Consider the following 19,833-nt stretch of genomic DNA (forward strand, 5'->3'; position numbering starts at 1 on the left):
GTATATGACACAGAATTTAAAATATCGAATTTTGTGAATATGAGTTGTCTCATAAGTAGGATTCATTGAGTCAACGGAATTAGTTCAAGAATTCGATGACAAACAAATGAAATGAAATGATATGCTTTTCAGAGCAAGCCAAAAGATATAGGATCAAATGAATGGGAAGGACGTTTAAAACCAATAAAATTCTTTGTCAAAAGAAAGCTTACTTTGATTGGCAACTGAGGAAGACTTAGAATTGACAGATTCAAAATGAAATAAAAGTATGAAAAATGATTTGTCAAATATTATGATATGAGAAAATCAATGTGCTTGAGAGGAGTAATTTAAGTTAGTGTATCTTTGTTTAGAGTTCCAAATTGTTTTAATTGTGAAATAATATAATATTACATTGTTAGTGACTATATTTTTCATACTATGTCCTAGAGATTGAAATAAAATAAGAACAAGTTGTTTTGGTATTACCAATCATTATATTATATTTATAAAGCAAACGTAATATATATTATTTGTATCCTTGTCTGAACCGTATTTTACATATCAAATATAAATACTATGTAATATATATTATTTGTTACACATTTTTACTTATATGTAAATGGTTACTGCTTTTAAGTATTTTACTATACTATATAAATAACTTATTTTTTTTCTATGTAATATATATATTACAAAATTCCGTAATGAAGTTACAAAATATTTTAGTATATTTTGTAAAAGAAATCACTATTATTTATAATATTTTTATTTGTCCCTTTTATTTTATGAAAGTATGTCTTCTCCAAAGTATATTTTCATATATATAATTAAATTTTACTAAGTATGATGACTTAATTTATATATTTTAACTAGTCTTTATCATGGTGAATATTGGTTAGTGCTGCTTTGTTTAAGCATAGGTGATCAGTCCATGCATAACTAAGGCTAGGCTATCCAATATCTGCCTTTGATAATAACCCCAGTATTTAAAAATAATCTTAATACTACTACTATTAATATATAATTATTTAATAATAAAATTTATCAATAATAAATAACTAAACAATAATTTTAAATAAAAGTATACCTCAAATATAATTTCTTCACCTCAATGGTTTAAAATATAGTAATACTATATTTGTAAATTAGGTAATTCTATATATAATCAATTAAATTTATATATACTGTTTTTCGATCAATGATGATAGAGCAATAAATATTATGAAAGGCTTGATTGATATATGTAATAATTACTAAGAGATATACCGAAATATAAATTTGAATATCATTATCTGAGCACATGATTGTTTTAAGATTACTTGTATAGAATAATTTAACAAAGTGGATTTAATATAAATAATTAAATAATTAAATCCGAGATTAGCGCAATCTTCAGATTTTGTGAAAATATTACCACAAAGTGATTGTGATCACATAAATGATTTAGTGAAATCGAGGATCACACAAGCATGTTATAGTTCAAGAGAATTGAAATGCTTGTTAGGATTATTTTGAATATGATGGTTTTAATTCATCATATGGAACTTTGAATTGAATATGTAATGCGAGCAAGTTCCAACAATTGAACTCGGTTTAAACAAAACGAGTTTAAATAAGAAAGTTCGGACATGGTCATAACAGAAACCATGGATGCCAAAGAAAATTGAGTTTTTTCAAAAATTTATTGACTCGATATTAAGAATCATCGTTTAGCAATAATGCGGTTCACCGTGCCAAAATCCAGTCTAACTAAAGGATATTTGAGTTTGGATAAAATGATAAATTAGAATGAAGCCCTCCAGTGGAATTCAGAAATTAAACGAATCATATGCACAACAAACGGTGCATGTGAGGATTTACCAAGAAATGAAATGAATCAACATTTGCTACTATGAAATAAATCCTCCTGGTATGATGACAAATAGGGAAGTAGAAATACGAAAGTTAATTTATTATATGCAAAAGTCAAAATTTCAACGAAAGAAGTATAGGAACTTCTATCCGGAATTTCGTGTGATAACTGTTGTTAAGTGACATTATCAGGGAATATTGAAAAATGAAATAGGGAATTTGCAAAAGTATGTGACTCCTTTTGTAGTGATAAAAATTATGACTCTGATTAGTCTGTGCACTGATAGTGTGAAAACTTATTATAACGTACATCAACGAGATTCAGGTTGCGTGATAAAGTGCTTCCTTTTAATTAGTAGTTCTTATATTTGACGGAATTAACATTGGTGTCATCTTGCCCAATTTATTTTCCAAAGGTCTTTGCCTTGGAAATTATGTGTGATATATTTCAACGACTATGGACGTTTTAAGTTTCATGTGTTTTCTTGTATCTTATCACAACTTTACATGCTTCTTACTTGCGTTAATAGTTTATGGTAATGCTTTAGAAATTCTTTTCACTTTCAATGGTATCCCAACTTAATGGGTTTCTATTGTTATTATTGTCGCTTAAGTTACTAGGCAGATAATCAAAATGAAATAATGTTTGATTTTGGAAAAGAAATTCCTGATAAAGAAATCTAGACACAGAAGCTTGTGCTTTATTCCAAATTGACTTTTGGAATTCCTTATAGATATATATATCTATATAATCATATATTTCACATGCGGAAATAAACATTCCATTTATCAGGTCAATGTATTTAACAATTTCATATTTTCAAAAACCAGTCAGATATCAGATCATGATACTATTTTAGGGAAATCTTGTCACTTGCTGACATATTATATACCTTCTTACCCGGTTCTCGCCGGAGAGGTAACTTCAGTATATCCGGATAAACTGGAGAGTCTGCTACATCATACCCAGTCTTGCCGGAGAAATTTTCTATTTCCCATAAATAGTATCTTTTTTAAAAAAAAAATTGCCTATCTTATTAGGGCTTTTATTCACAATTAAGGAAATTTGTATTTCAATAACATATCTTATTATTATTTTGATCACTGGACGATTCCTGTGACAGTGTCAATTTACTATTGATCATTATTTCAACTAGTGACTCAGGTCATATTACTGTTGATCATTCTCTCAACTAGTAATTGCGGTCATAGCACTGTTGATCATTCTTTCAACTAGTGATTCTAATCATATTACTGTTGATCATTCTCTCAACTAGTGCTTTTGGTCATGTCATTGTTGATCATTCTCTCAACTAATGACTCTGGACTTAGTTGTCTAATGACATTACTTCATTAATTACTTATGGTAATCCATCATATTTATTTACACAAATACTTAGCTTATCATGAAGCTAATACTTAGGTATCTTTCTTAAGTTTAAGTCTAATTGCTATCATGTGTGCTACCAGTTTACAGCAATCTCCTAACTCTTTTATATAAACTTAAGTATTATTATTACAACACTTATAGGCTTAAAGCAGTGGCTCTTTGAGTTAGCTCTGATACCACCTTCTGTCACGACCCCTGACCCACCCTGGACGGAATCGGGTGCCGTGAACAGTCTAGCGGTACCGGTGATTATTTTGAAAATGTTGCAGCGGAAATTTTATCAGGACCGTGAGTTAGGAAAAATATCAGAGTTTAGAAAACACCGGATTTTATTTAATAAATGAGATAAACCCATGTTTTATAATGGTAGCTTGAATAAAGATAAATTTTATTACATAAAACAATATTTCTTATTTTGATTTAATTAATAAATAAACCACTTCTTGATGCCTTTCAGTGCCGTATCCATCTTTTACTCCAATCTACTGTAATTACCTGAAAAGTGTTTTAAAAAGGTTTTGTCAGCGGGAAATACTGAGTGAATCATTCAGTTTTACTAAAACGATTCATTTGTTATAATTTACAGTATTAAGAGTTTTTACATATGTTTCAGATATCTACCAACTACCCACAGTATTTGTCACTCGACCGTATCTGTGACTGTGGTCATATCACCATTGGCTGCCCCAATGAATGACGTATATCACTTAAATTTAGGTTCACCCACCTAATGTGATAAAAACAGTAGTAATGTGCACAATACCCCACATACTGGCTGTAATTTGGTGATTACATAAACTTAATCACTGTAATTATAATTCTGAAAATAATTTGGAGTATTGTAAAACAGTTGATAAAAAGAGAATGACTCACAAACTGTGAGAAAAGAGAATGACTCACATATAATCATGCAGATTCATACGACCAAAGTTTAGTCTACAGATAAGCCTTGATATATTGCAGATTTATACAGGCAGAGCCTAGCCTACTGATTAGCCTTTTTTATCCTAAGTTTAATAACAAGCACACAATTATGGGTTAGTAATCAATCCAGCATTTACGATAACTCACGAGATCAAATTCTCACAACGAACGACAAAGTGCGATACTTCATCCATCGAATTAACGACGAACGACAAAGTATAACCCTAATGTAGGCGGCACTTAAACATCCATTGGATATATTGATCATCGGAAAATGAATCGTAGCAGCGATTGTGCTAATACCCTGATTGCGGCGTCGATTAGTGATCCGTGTGTGTTAATTGTGATAAACAGAACAGAAATCGGTGCCTGAAGCGAATTTCTTCGTCGAACCAACGCACAGAATCCAGTCCCAAGGTCCTCTATTTATAGCTGGAAAATCGTCCCCCTCGCGCCACGCGAGGGGTCCTCTTATTCCTGTCGCGTGACGCGACAGGTCACTTCTAGGGTAGAGTAGGTGCGTGTCTTTTATAGCTTTGGTGAGTGAGATTTCGACGTAATTCAATTCCTACAGCAAACTGTAAGGATATTACCGACTAGGGTTTACCCCCCCCCCCCCACTGAGTTTTAGGGGCCCTGATCCTGATTCCGATTGTTCTGAAAATTTTAGGGTTAATGTAGAATTACTTGGGTTTCTCAATTAGGGTTTCCTTTTTGTTACATTAAAATAAGAAATAGTATTTTTAATAAGAGTTGTTATATCAGGGTCCGGGTTTATACTTACGGAACATGTTTAGGATGTTTTTGTGTGAGTCGTTACACTTCCAAAAAGGGAAAGGGCTGGCCGATCGGCCAGGCATCCCGATCGGACAGCCTGCTCGATCGAACAGCCTGTTCGATCGGCTGGGCTGTTAGATCGGCTAGGAGCCTGATCGATCCACAGCCTGTTTCGAGTGTTCGGTGCGACGATTTCTGATATTTCGATTTCGATTGAAGACGATACGAGTACGATAGAGTTTCCTATTCAAATTACTTTTAATCCCAACCACTATATCTACATACAAGCATCTATATCTCGCATAATCTCTTCTCCACTAACTATCATGATTTCGATTTTGATTGCATTCGATTGAGTTTCGAGTTTCGATTCGAGTTTCGATTGATTACCACATAAAACATAAATAAACACACACAGGTAACACATAAGGCACACACACACGTAATATAACACCAAATTCGCATAGTTCGAGTTTCGAGTTCGATTGGTGGTTCGATTAGCTTGATTATTGATTGATTAGCTTTATCGCATTGTTACTTCCTACTATTCACAGTCGTAAATCGTTTCGCGTCGATTAAACATTCGATTACTTCGATTTCTCTGATTAACAACACTTACTCCACATAATACAAATAAAACATAAAATAGACTAACTATAGTCAAAGAAGTCAAACTTGACTTTGACTTTGACTTTGTCATTCGGAAACACAGGGTGTTACATTTTGGAAATAGTTTTGCTATAGTGATATTTTTAATTTAATGATATTTGATGAGCAATTTATTTTATTCTATTAAATCAATGTTTTAAAACCAGATCGGTCATTAAACTGGTCACTAAACTAGTTTACTAGTCGGTTTGACTATACAAGTACTCTTTTTGATGGTTTTACTTATAAATTTTGTTGAAAATAAACGACGTATTCGCAATAGGGTATATTTTTTTATAGCTCAAGCTATAGTGAGTATCGATATTGTACCAGTGTCGTGACGAACCGAACTGATATTGTTCCATCAATATCGATACGACATTGATTTCGGGCGAACATCTGTACCGGTATTGGTACTATCATAACTGTTACTGATATTCATTTTTATAGTTTTCTATCGATGTAAAACATGTGTGGATATCTTTTTGGACATATCACGACTTTAACCTTACGGTTGGTCGTACCAATACCGCAATGAACCAAACCGATATCAACGGAATTTCCGCTGCAACATACGAAGAAATTCCACTAGTTAATTAATATTATTAATAAACTAATAACGTAAACGAACAAATGTAAATAAATAAAATTAAATCAAAGGACACAAACATATGTTTACAAACGTAAACGAACAGAGATAAGAAAAACTTTCTACCAAACAGTTTACTAGAAGTTTGATTCATTTGCCTGCCTCGTTTTAAAACTATTCATGCAATACACCGCAACACTAAAGTGGCAAAAATGGTACAAATTAAAAAGTCTAATGGAGGGGTGTGGAAAGTCATAGCCGGATTCGACTTGGTGTTCTAGAAGTTTGGTACTGAAGTAAATAATCACCTAGTAAGTGATGTAGGTATGGGAGAAAATGCGCAAATCTGGACTGATACATAGATTGATGGTGGGAATTTATGTGTCAGATTTCCCCGTATCTTTCAGTTGGCAAATAATAAAAGGATAAAAGCTAGAGACTAAAGGATAAAAGTTAGTGATTGTTATAGTATGTGTAATTGATGCATTTTATGGATTAAGGAGTGGCATACAACACCGAATAATATGGAAGAATTAGATGAGATGGAGGCTTTAGGTAACCTCTTTCTTCAATAAAATACTTCAAACAGAAAAGATAAGTGGTACGGAGGAATAACAAGGTACTCAGGTTTACGATAAGAGAGGTATGGAAGTCGTTGTTGGAACAATAGATCTTAACAACATGGCAAATGAATTCTGGTGGAATAAAGTGGTAAGCACTAAGGTCAACATGTTTGTGTGGCGTGCGAAGGAAGGAAGGACGATATCACCAGGAAAGTTTCTAGCGGTTAGGGGCTTGACAAACCGTAACGTGGTTTGTGTGTTGTGCAGGAATGCGGAAGAGGCATGGGACTATATGTAGGTTTGTTGCTGGGTTGCAAGGGACATTCGGAGACAAACTCAATGGTGGACAAAGTTATCAACAAACTTGCAATGAGATACGGTGAAAGAAGCTTTTGATAGTTTGAGTGGGATGAGGTTACCAACGAGTAGGAATAACGTAATTCACATAGTTTTCTCACAAACGATGTGGAGTATATGGATCGCTAGGAATGAAAAGCTATTCAAGGGAAAAAATTGCACATACAAAGCGATCAAATAGATAAAGGAAAAAGCGTACGAATGGATTTGAAGTAGATCAAAGCTTGGGAGTACGACTTGGAGCAACGGGAGACTTTTTAAATTTAATATAAGCTTTTAGAATTCATGTATTGTATTTTAACTTGCATTGTAAAATATCCAATGTAGCAAGTACCTTGTTAAGTTGAATTGGTTTTTATTGAATAAATGAAATCTTCGTTGCCTGTAAAAAAGAAAAAGGAAAAATTAGAAGTTTTGTCCTTTATCTTAATACCATATATCAGGCAGTGTCCTTTTCAACGATGTTGACAAGTTTTGCACTTTATAGATAATTTTGTTGCACGTTTTGTCCTTTACACCCAACTCAGTTAAAAAAGTCTGTTAAGTTTGGTCATGTAGACCCCATATAAGGGTATTTTTAGAATTTTCACATCCTAATATACAAATAAAGTTTTTTATTAAATACATAACCCCATTCTCCCATTCCCACCCACCCACCCTATCTTTTCTCTCTCTACAAATCAGACACCCACACTCTTTCTCTTTCTATCTAAAAACCCAACTCCACCCATCTACCACTACCTATCCACCACTGTCCCTCCTCCCTGTAACATCCACTACCAACCCTAAAACCCCAAACCACCGCCTCAAAGCTGAAACAACGAACCACATCTATAAAATCTTCAGAAATTCGCCAATCCGAACCCATAGGAGTCACCACTCCTGATTTCTTGCCGACAAACAACCACAAACACCTTTGTCGCCGCCGCATGTGTTTGATCGGAGTATAAGTCGTTGGAGGGTCGAGTTAACAGCGAAGATTTAGTCGCTGGAGGGTCGACACCGAAGCACTAATAACATTTCGTCTCGCACTGGATTTGAAATTACAATAACATTCAGATGATCTACAATTCTACATAATTCTTCAGTATAATCGCCTAAAACTGTAAATCCGTAACCTAAATCTCCACTCCAATCGATTTCAATTACCGTTTAAAAAAACCGTAAACCTAATTACGAGCAGCTAACACTGAATTACAAAACACGAATCTACAGAAACGTATCACCTGCATAATGCAACTGAAAACATGTGGTGTAAAAAAATGAAAGGAAAAAGGTCGGTGACTTACAACGAAGAACGTGAAAGCCGATCTAGAAGAAGCTAAAGCAGCATTGGATCTAGTTGAAGAAGTGAATGGAATCCTTAAACCCTATAGAGAGAGAGAGAGAGAGAGAGAGAGAGAGAGAGAGAGAGAGAGAGAGAGAGAGAGAGTGGGTGAGAAGATGATGCCAGCAACTAGAATTTGGACAATATTAAACTAGATTTAAATCTCTAGATAAAACAACGTAAGGAGGTTGGTTTGTGGCAGGTGGGGTGTTGAAAGTGGTGGATGATTATGGCAGGTGGGGGTGGTAGGAAGAGAGGAGTAGAGAGAATGGGGAAAGACTGTTTACCCTCGTGTGCGTGTCACATGACCAAACTTAATAGACTTTTTAACTGAGTTGGGTGTAAAGGACAAAACGTGCAACAAAATTCTATGTAAAGTGCAAAACTTGTCAACATTCGTTGAAAAGAACATCACCTGATATATGGTATTAAGATAAATGACAAAACTTGTATTTTTTCCAAAGAAAAATACATACCTCGATAATTCTAAATTATTCTTTTTCGTGTTTAACCTAAGATATCCCACATTGACTACATGAATACTCCACTTAATAACAATGACAAGGGATAATGATCTCTAGATCAAATGGTGGAAGTTTTGACTTTCACTTGGTGCATAGTGAGACACTGGTGGACAATGATAGGAGACCCAGGGAAACCTGGGTTGGATCCTCGAGCCAAACGAGTTTTACTGGTAATTTCACCGTCGTGCCTACGGGCGTGTGTGTTACTGGGTTTTCCCCAGAATTAGTGGTGGACTCGGGTTACTCTCGGAGTACTCCGTTTGTCCAGTGGCCGCCCCAAGAGCGCTCGAGATTGTTTTGTTGGAAATTAAAAAAAAAAAATAACAATGACAAGGACCGTTTTGTAATTAGTCCTAAGGAGACAAGACAATCCTGAAATATGTATTTAAATATCCTTCCTTAATCAATGATTAAGAACCCCGACCCGACACATTGTCTCCACCCGACCCGACACAATGATGAAACGGATCCAACACAATGATTCGCCCGACCCGACTTTACAACTAGTTTAACTTTTCATAAAACCCTAAATTCGCACCACTCACCTTATTCTCTTCCATTTCCCCAAATTGAGCGGGAAACACACGCACACAGAACACACACATTTCACACACACCACACACACACTCTTCAATTTCACACTTTCAATTTCTTCAAATCCGTTTACGTATGGCGAATCTGATCGATCAGGATCAGCAGTGGTTGATCAACTCACTGAATGCTACACTCGACACTAATCAACAAGCTCGATCGTTCGCTGAAGCGTCGTTGAATCAAGCGGCTCTTCAACCTGGTATATGTTAATATTATTTGTGTAAATTGTGATTGCTGATGCAAGTTTTTGTTGATTTTTGTGGTGAATTGTTTGGTTACTGTGAGAACATATTCACTTGCTTTATTGTGACCTATTGGTGTTTAATTAGTGTTAGAAGTTAGTAAATAAGGAAGATATGATTCTGTTTGTTGATGAAATTGTAAAATATTGTTACATTTTGTATAAGTTAAGTGATTCTTATAAGTTTTTTTTTTTATTTTTTTTTAATTTTTTTTTTTTTTTTTTTGAGTACATTACTTTTTGAGTCCCAAGAGGTTTTAACCACTTGAGTCCATAATCAAAAAGTTTAACTCTCTGAGTCGCTAGCCATTTATTTTATAACGTTTTGAGTCCAATTTTGCTCATTTTATAACGGTTTGAGTCCAATTTTGTTAAAAAAAATTGGACTCAAAAGGACTCAAATGGATATAAAAAAGTGTTTAGGGACTCGGGGCGTTAAACATTTTGATTTTGGACTCAAATGGTTAAAACCACACAAGGACTCAAAAAGTAATTTACTCTTTAAAAAAAAAAAAATAATTGGTTATTTCTTACACAAGTTTTTTGACTTAGTTAGATAAGTGTTATTGGATTATTGAAGCAATTCTAGGTGTCTTTCACTTTTTTAAAGTAAGATGCTTGGGATGTTGAATAGTTATATTCTTTAACTTAAATTTTCATAGTTTTTGTTAATTAAATGGTTGATTTCTTGGTAAAAGTTGAATGTATTGGGGAATTGACCTATAATAATCCCACCTAGACCTTATTGGCCATTAGTAATCCCACCACAGAATATTCCCCCCACCAGTTCCACCTTTCACCTATTTTTCCTACAATGGTCCTCCGTTAAAAAAACTTAACTCCGTTAAGTTTTTTTTCCAAATTACAAACAGATTTTTTAGGGCTTTTGATCAGAACGATGATACGAGTCCATTGATGTAAAACTTACTTCGAAATGGTGCTCCAAGTGACTTGATTTTGGTTAGTTGAAAATTTAAACAACCGAATTGAAGCGCCGTTTTCATCGTTTGGAGCACCGTTTCGAGGCAAGTTTTACATCAATGGACTCGTATCGTCGTTCTAATCAAAAGCCCTAAAAAATCTGTTTGTAATTTGGAAAAAGGCTTAACTCCGTTAAGTTTTCTTAACGGGGGACCATTGTAGGAAAAATAAGTGAAAGATGGGACTGGTGGGGGGAATATTCTGAGGTGGGATTATTAATGGCCTATAAGGTCTAGGTAGGATTATTACAGGCCAATTCCCCGAATGTATTTGACTTAGTTAGATAACTTTAATTGGATTATTGAAGTAATTCTACATGTTTTTCACTTTTTTAAAAGTGAGATTGTTATGATGTTGAATAGTTTGTTCTTCACTTATAAGTTTTTTATTATAGTTTTTGTTTTTTTTTGTTAGTCAAATTTTGTTTATTGTGTGTTTTTTTTTTGGATTTCTGTTAGGATTGACTGTTGTTGCAAATCTTTTGTAGGATTTGGAAGTGCTTTATCCAAGATTGCTGCTAACAGAGAGCTTCCTTTAGGATCTCGTCAAATATCCTTTTGCCGGTGTGGATAAAGTTGTATATTTTTCTATATTGGATTAGTTGTATGAGTTTAGAAGCTATCTTCAGCTAGCAAAAGCAAAATTGTTAGGTTTTCCCATGTAATATTTTCACATTGTTACTCTTGTGAGATTTAACTATTTTTTACCTAGCTGCGGTTCTTCTAAAACAGTTTGTTAAGAAGCATTGGCAGGAGGATGAGGACGGTTTTGAACCTCCGGTTGTTTCAAACGAGGAAAAGGTCACTCTTTCTTAACTTCTCTCTCTGAAGTGTCAGGCACATGCAATTTAATAGATGTTAATTTCATAACTGACGAGGACTATGAACGTATTTCTGGTCGTTAAAATGACAATGGGAACTATAAATTATGAAACTAACATATATTAACATACAGTTCCTCTTCTAATATTCTATCTTTAGTAAATCATATGCATTTTCTCTGACCAAATTTTCTTTTGGTACCTTTTCTTTGTTATTTGTAGATAAAGCTGAATTATTATGAGGTTTATTTGTTTAGGCTACAATGCTACATCATATCTAGTTTATTACAAGTTTTCCAGTTATTAATTTTCATTGTTCAGTTGAGTGCATCCAGTATTCCTGATTACATGTTCTCATTATCAGGCAATCATACGTGGTCTTCTGTTGCTCTCACTGGATGATCCTCATAGAAAAATTTGCACTGCTATTGGAATGGCCGTAGCATCAGTTGCAAACCATGACTGGCCAGATGAATGGCCGGACTTACTATCGTTCTTAATGAAGTTAATCAATGATCAAAGCAATACAAATGCAGGTACTTTTTTAGTTCCTAAATTTCATGTTTGATACATGTATGCTCTATTTCTTGAGAAACTGTCTTTGGTACGTTTGCGAAGAGAAATTGCGCTTTTAACTTAACAGATAATGATGCGTTCTAACATATGCCCCTCATGCAATTATTATAATCTTTCAATGTCCAGTGAATGGAGCTCTTAAATGTTTGGCTCTTATCTGTGCTGATTTGGATGATAAACTAGTGCCCAGAATAATACCAGTTTTGTTCCCGTGCTTGCATGCTATAGTTTCATCACCCCAGGTCAGCAGTCAACTCTATTGTCATGTTTTATTCTATCTTTTTTTCCTCTTTGTAAAAGTACAATCACCGTGAATACACAATGGTTGCAATAGAAGATGCAACAACAACCAACAACCAACAACCGTCCGTACCCAATAAATCCCACAAATAGCAAAGATGAAATATGCTATTTGGTCAATATATTCATTTATTTGGGACTCATTAATGGCAGATCTATGACAAACCGTTACGCACAAAAGCTCTTTCTATTGTCTATTCTTGTACATCTATGCTGGGAGTTATGAGTGGTGTGTACAAGGTACTTTCTGCTCCCCTACAATCTTGGATGGTCAGAATTGATCCTTTATTTGGTTTCTGTCATCATGTGATGAAAATAATCAAATTCTTGCATTTGGTTTTAACTTTTTAGACAGAAACAAGTGCGTTGATGTTACCTTTAGTCAAATCTTGGATGGTTGAATTCTCATCCATTCTTAAAAATCCTGTACAATCTGAGGATCCAGATGATTGGAGCATCAGAATGGAGGTATTTATTATTATTTTTTAAATCTGAATATATCGATCTTTTTTCATATCTTCTACTTGAATATACCGTCACATGTCGGCTTCTACTCCATCTTCAGGCTTTAAAATGCTTGAGTCAATTTGTTCAAAACTTCCCAAGCCTGGCCGAAAGTCAGTTCATGGGTAAGCTTGTCATTTTGGTTAAATATTGGTTTATTTCTGCTATTGTTTACAAATTGTAAATACGTAATTCTTATGGATTTTTTTACAGAGGTTTTGGTTCCATTGTGGCAAACATTTGTGTCATCTCTTGGTGTATATGAACGATCTTCTATCGAAGGGCTTGAAGATGCATACGAGGGACGATATGATTCTGATGGTTCAGAGACAAGCCTTGAGTCTTTCATAATACAAGTAAGAAGTATCTTTTCTTCTTCTTTTTTTTTTTTTAATCCCATTTGTTTGGGATGTAATGTAACCATTTTGGTTTTTTGGTTTTGCAGTTATTTGAGTTTCTACTAACGATTGTTGGTAGTAAAAAGTTTGTGAAGGTAATTTCTCAAATTTATTTTTCTCAATATTTGAAAAATGAAAACTACCATGTTAGATGTTCACCTGAAAAGGTTTTTCTTCAGGCTTTTGGAAATAGTGTTCAAGATCTTGTCTACTATTCAATTGCGTTTATGCAGATGACTGAACAACAAGTAACTTACATAACCTTTTATTTTCTACTATCATATCTTTGCAGTGTTTTACTCTCATTAACTAAACATTATTTGATAATATTATGGACATTTTTAGGTCCATGCTTGGTCAATGGATGCTAATCAGTATGTTTCTGATGAAGATGAAAATACTTACAGTTGTCGTGTTTCCGGTATCTGATTTACCTTTTTGCCATCTTCTTCTCTTCATGTGTTAACAGTTATCGCTTGAGTTACTGTACAGCACACATATTTTATATCTATTATTATTATTTTCACAGGTTCTCTTTTGTTGGAGGAAATTGTAATTTCATGTGGGATTGATGGAGTTTATGCTATACTAAATGCCGCTAAAAAAAGATTAGACGAGTCTCAGCATGAGAGGGTTAACGGCTCTGCTGTATGGTGGAGGGTACGCCTTGTTAATTTGTATATGTTTTGATATTCTTATTTTCTTTACGGGAAATGTAGTAAATTTATGGATATTGTATGATGGAATCTAACTTACATGGATATAAACAATTCAGATGAGGGAGGCTACTCTTTTTGCTTTGTCTTCTGTGTCAGAACAATTGCTTGAAGTTGAGGTTAGTACTTTCTTTGTCGTGTCTACTTAAAACTATTGATTTCTTTGAGTTTTTTTATAAATAAATCATGATATCTTGTTAAATTTATTCTCAGGTTCCGGGGCCATCTGAAGTCACTTTGGGGAACCTATTGGAGCAAACTTTGACTGAAGACATGGCAGCCGGTACAATCTTGGTTAATTATATCGTATTCTCTTTCATTCTTTCATATTCTAACGTTTTAAGTGGTCGGTATTTGTTTTGCAGGTGTACATGAATTTCCCTTTCTCTATGCTCGTATGTTTTCATCAGTTGCTAAATTCTCATCAGTGGTAACTAATAACTATAAAGATTATTGTATATTTCTTTTATGTTCTTTAGAACATTCTCATTTATACTTCTTTCATCTTACAGATCAACCATGGTGTCATTGATCATTTCCTCTATGCTGCTATCCAAGCGATCGGCATGGATGTGTAAGCTCCGATGTTATTCTTTACTTAACTGCCCTTTCATTCATCCTCAATTACCACTAATGGTTTAAATTTTATATTTACAGGCCTGCACCTGTAAAAGTCGGTGCATGTCGAGCACTTTCTCAACTCCTACCCGATACAAATAGAGGAATACCACAGCCTCATATAATGGCTCTGTTTTCATCACTTACAGAACTCCTTAAGCAGGTAATAATAATGACATTTTGTTTTTTATTGCTAAAACATGAAATACGTATATTTTAAACGCGCAACACTCTGCAGGCATCAGATGAAACAATGCATCTTGTTCTTGAAACACTGCAAGCAGCTGTGAGGGCAGGTTGGTGTTAATGTTATTATTTTTCAGCTGAGTGGATTTTTTTTTTCGTTTGGCGAATAGTCTCATTTTCATGCTCATCGTAGGTCATGAAGCTGCACTGTCCATAGAGCCTGTAATTTCTCCTATTATACTTAACATGTGGGCTTTGCATGTTTCGGACCCATTCATAAGCATTGACGCACTTGATGTTCTTGAGGTACTTTGGTTAAATAAAGTGGTTATTTTTTGCAATTTATCTTTATTAAACAAGGGATGCCAATATGCCATTAGCAATTCCATTTTCATTATAGGCAATAAAAGATGCTCCTGGATGTGTTCATCCTCTTGTTTCACGTGTTTTGCCATATGTGGGGCCCATTCTCAACAAAGTACGTTTGTTCAAACTCCCTCGTAAACATACTAAATTAGTTTTAAATTATTTTACTTACATGAGTTAAGTTGTTTTCTCAGCCTCAACAGCAGGCTGATGGCTTAGTTGCTGGTTCATTGGATCTTTTGACAATGTTACTCAAGGCAAGTTATAAATACAATTTAAATGCCGGTTCACCACTTTTTAACGTTTAAACTTTATAGTTTATTTCTACCACTTAATGGTTTTCATTGTGATATATTAGAATGCACCTATCGATGTGGTAAAAGCAGTTTACGAAGTTTGTTTCGATCCAGTTGTACGTATAGTCCTTCAAAGTGACGACCATGGTGAAATGCAGGTTTTTATCTGGCTCTAAAGTTTTTCATCTTTTTATGGAACATTTTTTAGTTTCACTTTCCTTTATAATTTATATCCTACGTGTTTACACATTAAACCAGAATGCAACTCAATGTCTTGCTGCTCTCGTCTCTGGTGGAAATCAACAATTACTCACCTGGAGTGGTGATTCCGGTTTTACAATGAGATGTTTACTTGATGTCGCTTCAAGGTGTGCGTCGTTTTAAAACTCGTTATCTTAAAAGATTTTTAATCTCTCTAATAATTTGTTCCGGAACGATGACATTTTGACTATTTTGGTAGGCTTCTTGACCCTGAGTTAGATAGCTCAGGATCACTTTTTGTCGGGAACTATATTTTGCAACTTATTTTACATCTGTCCTCTCAAATGGCACAACATATACGAGACCTTGTTGCTGCACTCGTTAGGCGAATGCAATCCTGCCAAATTGCTGGATTGCGAAGCTCATTACTTCTTATTTTTGCACGACTGGTATGATTATATGTTATATGATACAACCTAAAGTCATGTTTTATATATGATGATTTTTTTTTTTTATAAATTTTTAATGCCACAGGTTCACATGAGTTCACCACATGTTGAACAATTTATCAACTTGCTGATCACGATCCCCGCTGACGGCTACCCTAATTCTTTGCATTATGTTATGTCGGAATGGACCAAGCAGCAAGGCAAGTATTATTCATTTTAATTGTGTATATGTTTATCGTGTTAATTGTTGTAAAACCTAATGCAACTGTAATTGAGTACAGGGGAAATTCAAGGGGCCTACCAGATCAAAGTCACAACGACAGCTTTGGCTTTATTATTATCAACCAGACATGTTGAATTTGGAACCATCAATGTCCAAGGTCATTTGATTAAGGTTTGTTACTTATTATCTTTCAAGCTGTTAAAACATCGCTTTAATAACTTTAATCAAGTTATTTAATTATTTATTTTATTTGTGAAGTCCTCTGCAGGGATTACCACTCGTTCAAAGGCCAAAGTTTCCCCTGACCAGTGGACATTGATGCCACTTCCGGCAAAGGTTTTTACTTATCTACTGATTGTTATGTAATATATATAGGGGAGGGATAGAAAGAAAACCCACTTGAGTTAAGCAAACTCAAGAAAACCTTATGTAACAATTTTTTTTTTTTCTAAAAAAATTAGGGAATGTAAGTTGCATGTTATTGAACGTTTTGTAATAAAAAAACCAAAAAGCGCCAAGGGGAATATTTTTATAAAAAAATTTAAAAATTCAGTTTTTAGCAAATATATATAAAAACACTGAATATAAAAAAAAATTATAAAAAAACCACTTGGCGCTTTTTGTTTTTTTTTTGTTACAAAATGTTCGATAACATGTAACTTACATTCCCTAATTTTTTTAGAAAAAAAGTTTTTTACATAAGGTTTTCTTGAGTTTTCTTAACTTAAGTCAGTTTTCTATATATAATTCCCCTATATATATAGGGGGGGGGGGATAGAATGAGAAGAAAATCAATTTAAGAAGGAAAGGGTATAATGGTAAAACATTAAATAACTTATAACTCTTTACATTAATTATTTTCTCTCTAATTAATTAGTCAATTTCATTTTATCCCACACACAAAAAAATCTATCCTACACATATCCTATACGTTATCGGATTTTATACTACAAATGTCGAAATTTATCCTACTTAGCTCGTAATTTATTCTACACACCTCGTAATTTATCCTACACTCTAAATCAATTTTTTTTTTTGAAAAAAATACATATTTTGAAAATAAGTTACAAATTTAATGTAGTTAGCTATTAAATAGGAATACTACAAATTAATGATCTATGTAAGTTTACCAATATACCCTTACAATAATATTAAATACAAATATTCAATGAAGCAAAATAAAGCATTCCAATTGGTTGAAATTTCTTCGTACAAAGAATTTATTCTCATTTGAACCATCCACTATATAACTATATATATAATGCGTATATATGTATGTGTGTGTGTTTGATTATGGAATCTGATAAACGTATTGTTTTCATTTGGGAAACATAGATTCTTGCTGTACTGGCAGATGTTTTGCTTGAGATACAAGAACAGGTTTTAGGGGATGACGATCAGGTATTATTTCCGTTGGTGTTAATAACAATGCTATCTGTATTTATTAATATTTTGTTAGAATTATATGATATTGTTTATCATGCAGGATAGTGATTGGGAAGAAGTAGAAGCTGGAGATGCTGAAATAGAGCAAGAGTTGCTTTCTTCTTCCGGTACTACATCATACAGTAGGCCTTCAAATGGCTATCTAGATGCCCTTGCAAAGGCTTTCAATGAGGTCCGCAGCTCAAAAGAAACCAAAAATGAATATATTATATTATATCATTGTTATTTCATGATTTTATTTCATTTTTATTGTTTGTTTACAGGATGAAGATGATGGTTATGATGATGACCTACTAAGTGCTGCTGACCCCCTCAATGAGGTTTAATTTCTTGCATCTTGCAAAATTTATACTTCTATAGCCTTGGCTTGGCTAGGCTTGTTTCGGGCTCTGTTATTAAAGCTCTAGCTCCGCTTATAAGTAGTTTTCATTATTTTTATATTTATTTAATTATTATATTATATACAGCTATAAATATTATAATATTATATATATTGGCCAATTATAGCCTTACAGGGACTCAGGGAGAAATCCCATATGAGTTAAAAAACATTTTTAAAACTTAACTTGGTTGATAGTGTTTTCTTGTTCTCAAATAACTTGTGGATCTCTCAAGATCCCCACCCATTTATATAATTACAAATATTATATATAACATGATAAATATTATTTTTATATTTATAATTATTTTATAAATAATAATGGTTATTATGTAAAAATATTTTGAAATATATATTCAAAAAGTTATATAAGTAGCATGCTCGTGAGCCTAGTCGAGTTCGATAAATGAAGCTTTGGCTTGAGCTCGTCTAAGCTCGGCTCGATTTGAGCTTTTAGCTAGTTGATCCCAAGTAGCTTGGCTCATTCACGCCCCTAGACTTGATCAAAAGTAGTTTGGTTATTAGTATTACCTTAAAAGTTCGTTTTTTGGTTCATCAGATTAACCTGGCAAACTATCTCACCAACTTCTTCCGGGAGTTCTCTCAGGGAGACCGACCTCTTTTTGATCATCTTTGCCAGGTTTCATGACTAAAATTATTCATTTTTTTTTACTATTTTTATTTTATTTACTTATTTTAATTTTTAATATGCAATTTGTCGCTTGCATATTGCAGAGTTTGACACAGGCTCAGAAAAAAGCTGTACAAATGGTGCTGAGTTTGTAATATCCATCATTGTTGTACCATGAATTGAAGAAATTTCTTGTGCATGTATTTTCGCATTTGAGGTGATAAATTAACATTCGAGTTTGTACATTGCGGGTTTTTCGTGTCTATTTGTATTTCTGTCTTTCCTTTTCGTACCGACACTATCCTCAATTTTATTTGAAAGGTTGTAGGGTCATGTTCTTTCCTTGTCCTGTGATGGATAGTTAATTTGTGAGCAATTGTTTTCATACTGTCTTGTTGAACATATAAGTGCAATTAAAAGAGTTACATTTGTCAAGAGTTTTACCTGTGTTGAACAGTTAGGACCACTACTAAAGGCTAAGGGTATTCATGGAGCGCACCGACTACCAAAGGCCACAGGATATGGTCTTATTTTTGCATCTTCTGCTGGATTTTGAAATTGAAATATTTGGTACGTGGATGTCGATTTATGATCGATAGTATTTAGGGCTGAGCTAAATCTGGACCAGATTGTCCGAATCGATAGTAATCAGTCTGGTTTTCAGTTTATGAGTTTATGGCTTTTGGTCCTGTTTGGTCCAAAACTAGTCCAATCTTTGGTTTGGAATTTCTTATATTTTTGGTTTGGTCGGTTTTTGACTCATTTACACCCCTTTACTAACATGAGTTATGTTGCCAATCTTTGAATTAAACCGAATCACCACATACACACCTAATCTTACAAGTAGTGGACAAGGCTGTACAATAATGTATAACTTATATAAACTATAAATAACATAAAATAAAAAATATACAGCAAGTAATTCACCGAATCCACCACATATCACAATCATCATCAGTTGATCCAATAGGCATAC

The 19,833-nt window shown here is 33.8% G+C and overlaps 1 protein-coding gene across 1 annotated transcript; it reads left to right on the top strand.

Moving 5' to 3' along the window:
* Positions 1-9,472: 9,472 nt before the first annotated feature.
* LOC110911325 (importin-9) lies at positions 9,473-19,292 on the top strand. Its single transcript, XM_022155930.2, has 33 exons — positions 9,473-9,725; positions 11,236-11,297; positions 11,456-11,548; positions 11,933-12,104; positions 12,271-12,386; positions 12,598-12,684; positions 12,796-12,912; positions 13,010-13,073; positions 13,162-13,304; positions 13,394-13,441; positions 13,526-13,594; positions 13,692-13,767; positions 13,876-14,006; positions 14,122-14,181; positions 14,276-14,345; positions 14,428-14,492; positions 14,575-14,636; positions 14,720-14,843; positions 14,919-14,976; positions 15,060-15,172; positions 15,267-15,344; positions 15,427-15,489; positions 15,591-15,686; positions 15,787-15,896; positions 15,989-16,178; positions 16,264-16,378; positions 16,460-16,572; positions 16,660-16,737; positions 17,737-17,802; positions 17,888-18,019; positions 18,111-18,167; positions 18,786-18,866; positions 18,962-19,292. Exons 1-33 carry the CDS (start codon positions 9,602-9,604, stop codon positions 19,010-19,012), a joined length of 3,084 nt encoding a protein of 1,027 aa, XP_022011622.1. The 5' UTR covers positions 9,473-9,601; the 3' UTR covers positions 19,013-19,292.
* Positions 19,293-19,833: the final 541 nt, after the last annotated feature.

The sequence above is a fragment of the Helianthus annuus genome, chromosome 15, assembly GCF_002127325.2.
Source record: "Helianthus annuus cultivar XRQ/B chromosome 15, HanXRQr2.0-SUNRISE, whole genome shotgun sequence".
Classification (NCBI taxonomy): Eukaryota; Viridiplantae; Streptophyta; class Magnoliopsida; order Asterales; family Asteraceae; genus Helianthus; species Helianthus annuus.

What these genes read in the sequence shown, in the direction of transcription:
- LOC110911325 (XM_022155930.2), top strand. Translation starts at nt 9,602, where the DNA reads ATGGCGAATCTGATCGATCAGGATCAGCAGTGGTTGATCAACTCACTG. An exon ending in TTCCTTTAGGATCTCGTCAA is followed by an intron (nt 11,298 to 11,455) that starts ATATCCTTTTGC and finishes ACTATTTTTTAC; the next exon opens with CTAGCTGCGGTTCTTCTAAA. An exon ending in ACGACCATGGTGAAATGCAG is followed by an intron (nt 15,687 to 15,786) that starts GTTTTTATCTGG and finishes ACATTAAACCAG; the next exon opens with AATGCAACTCAATGTCTTGC.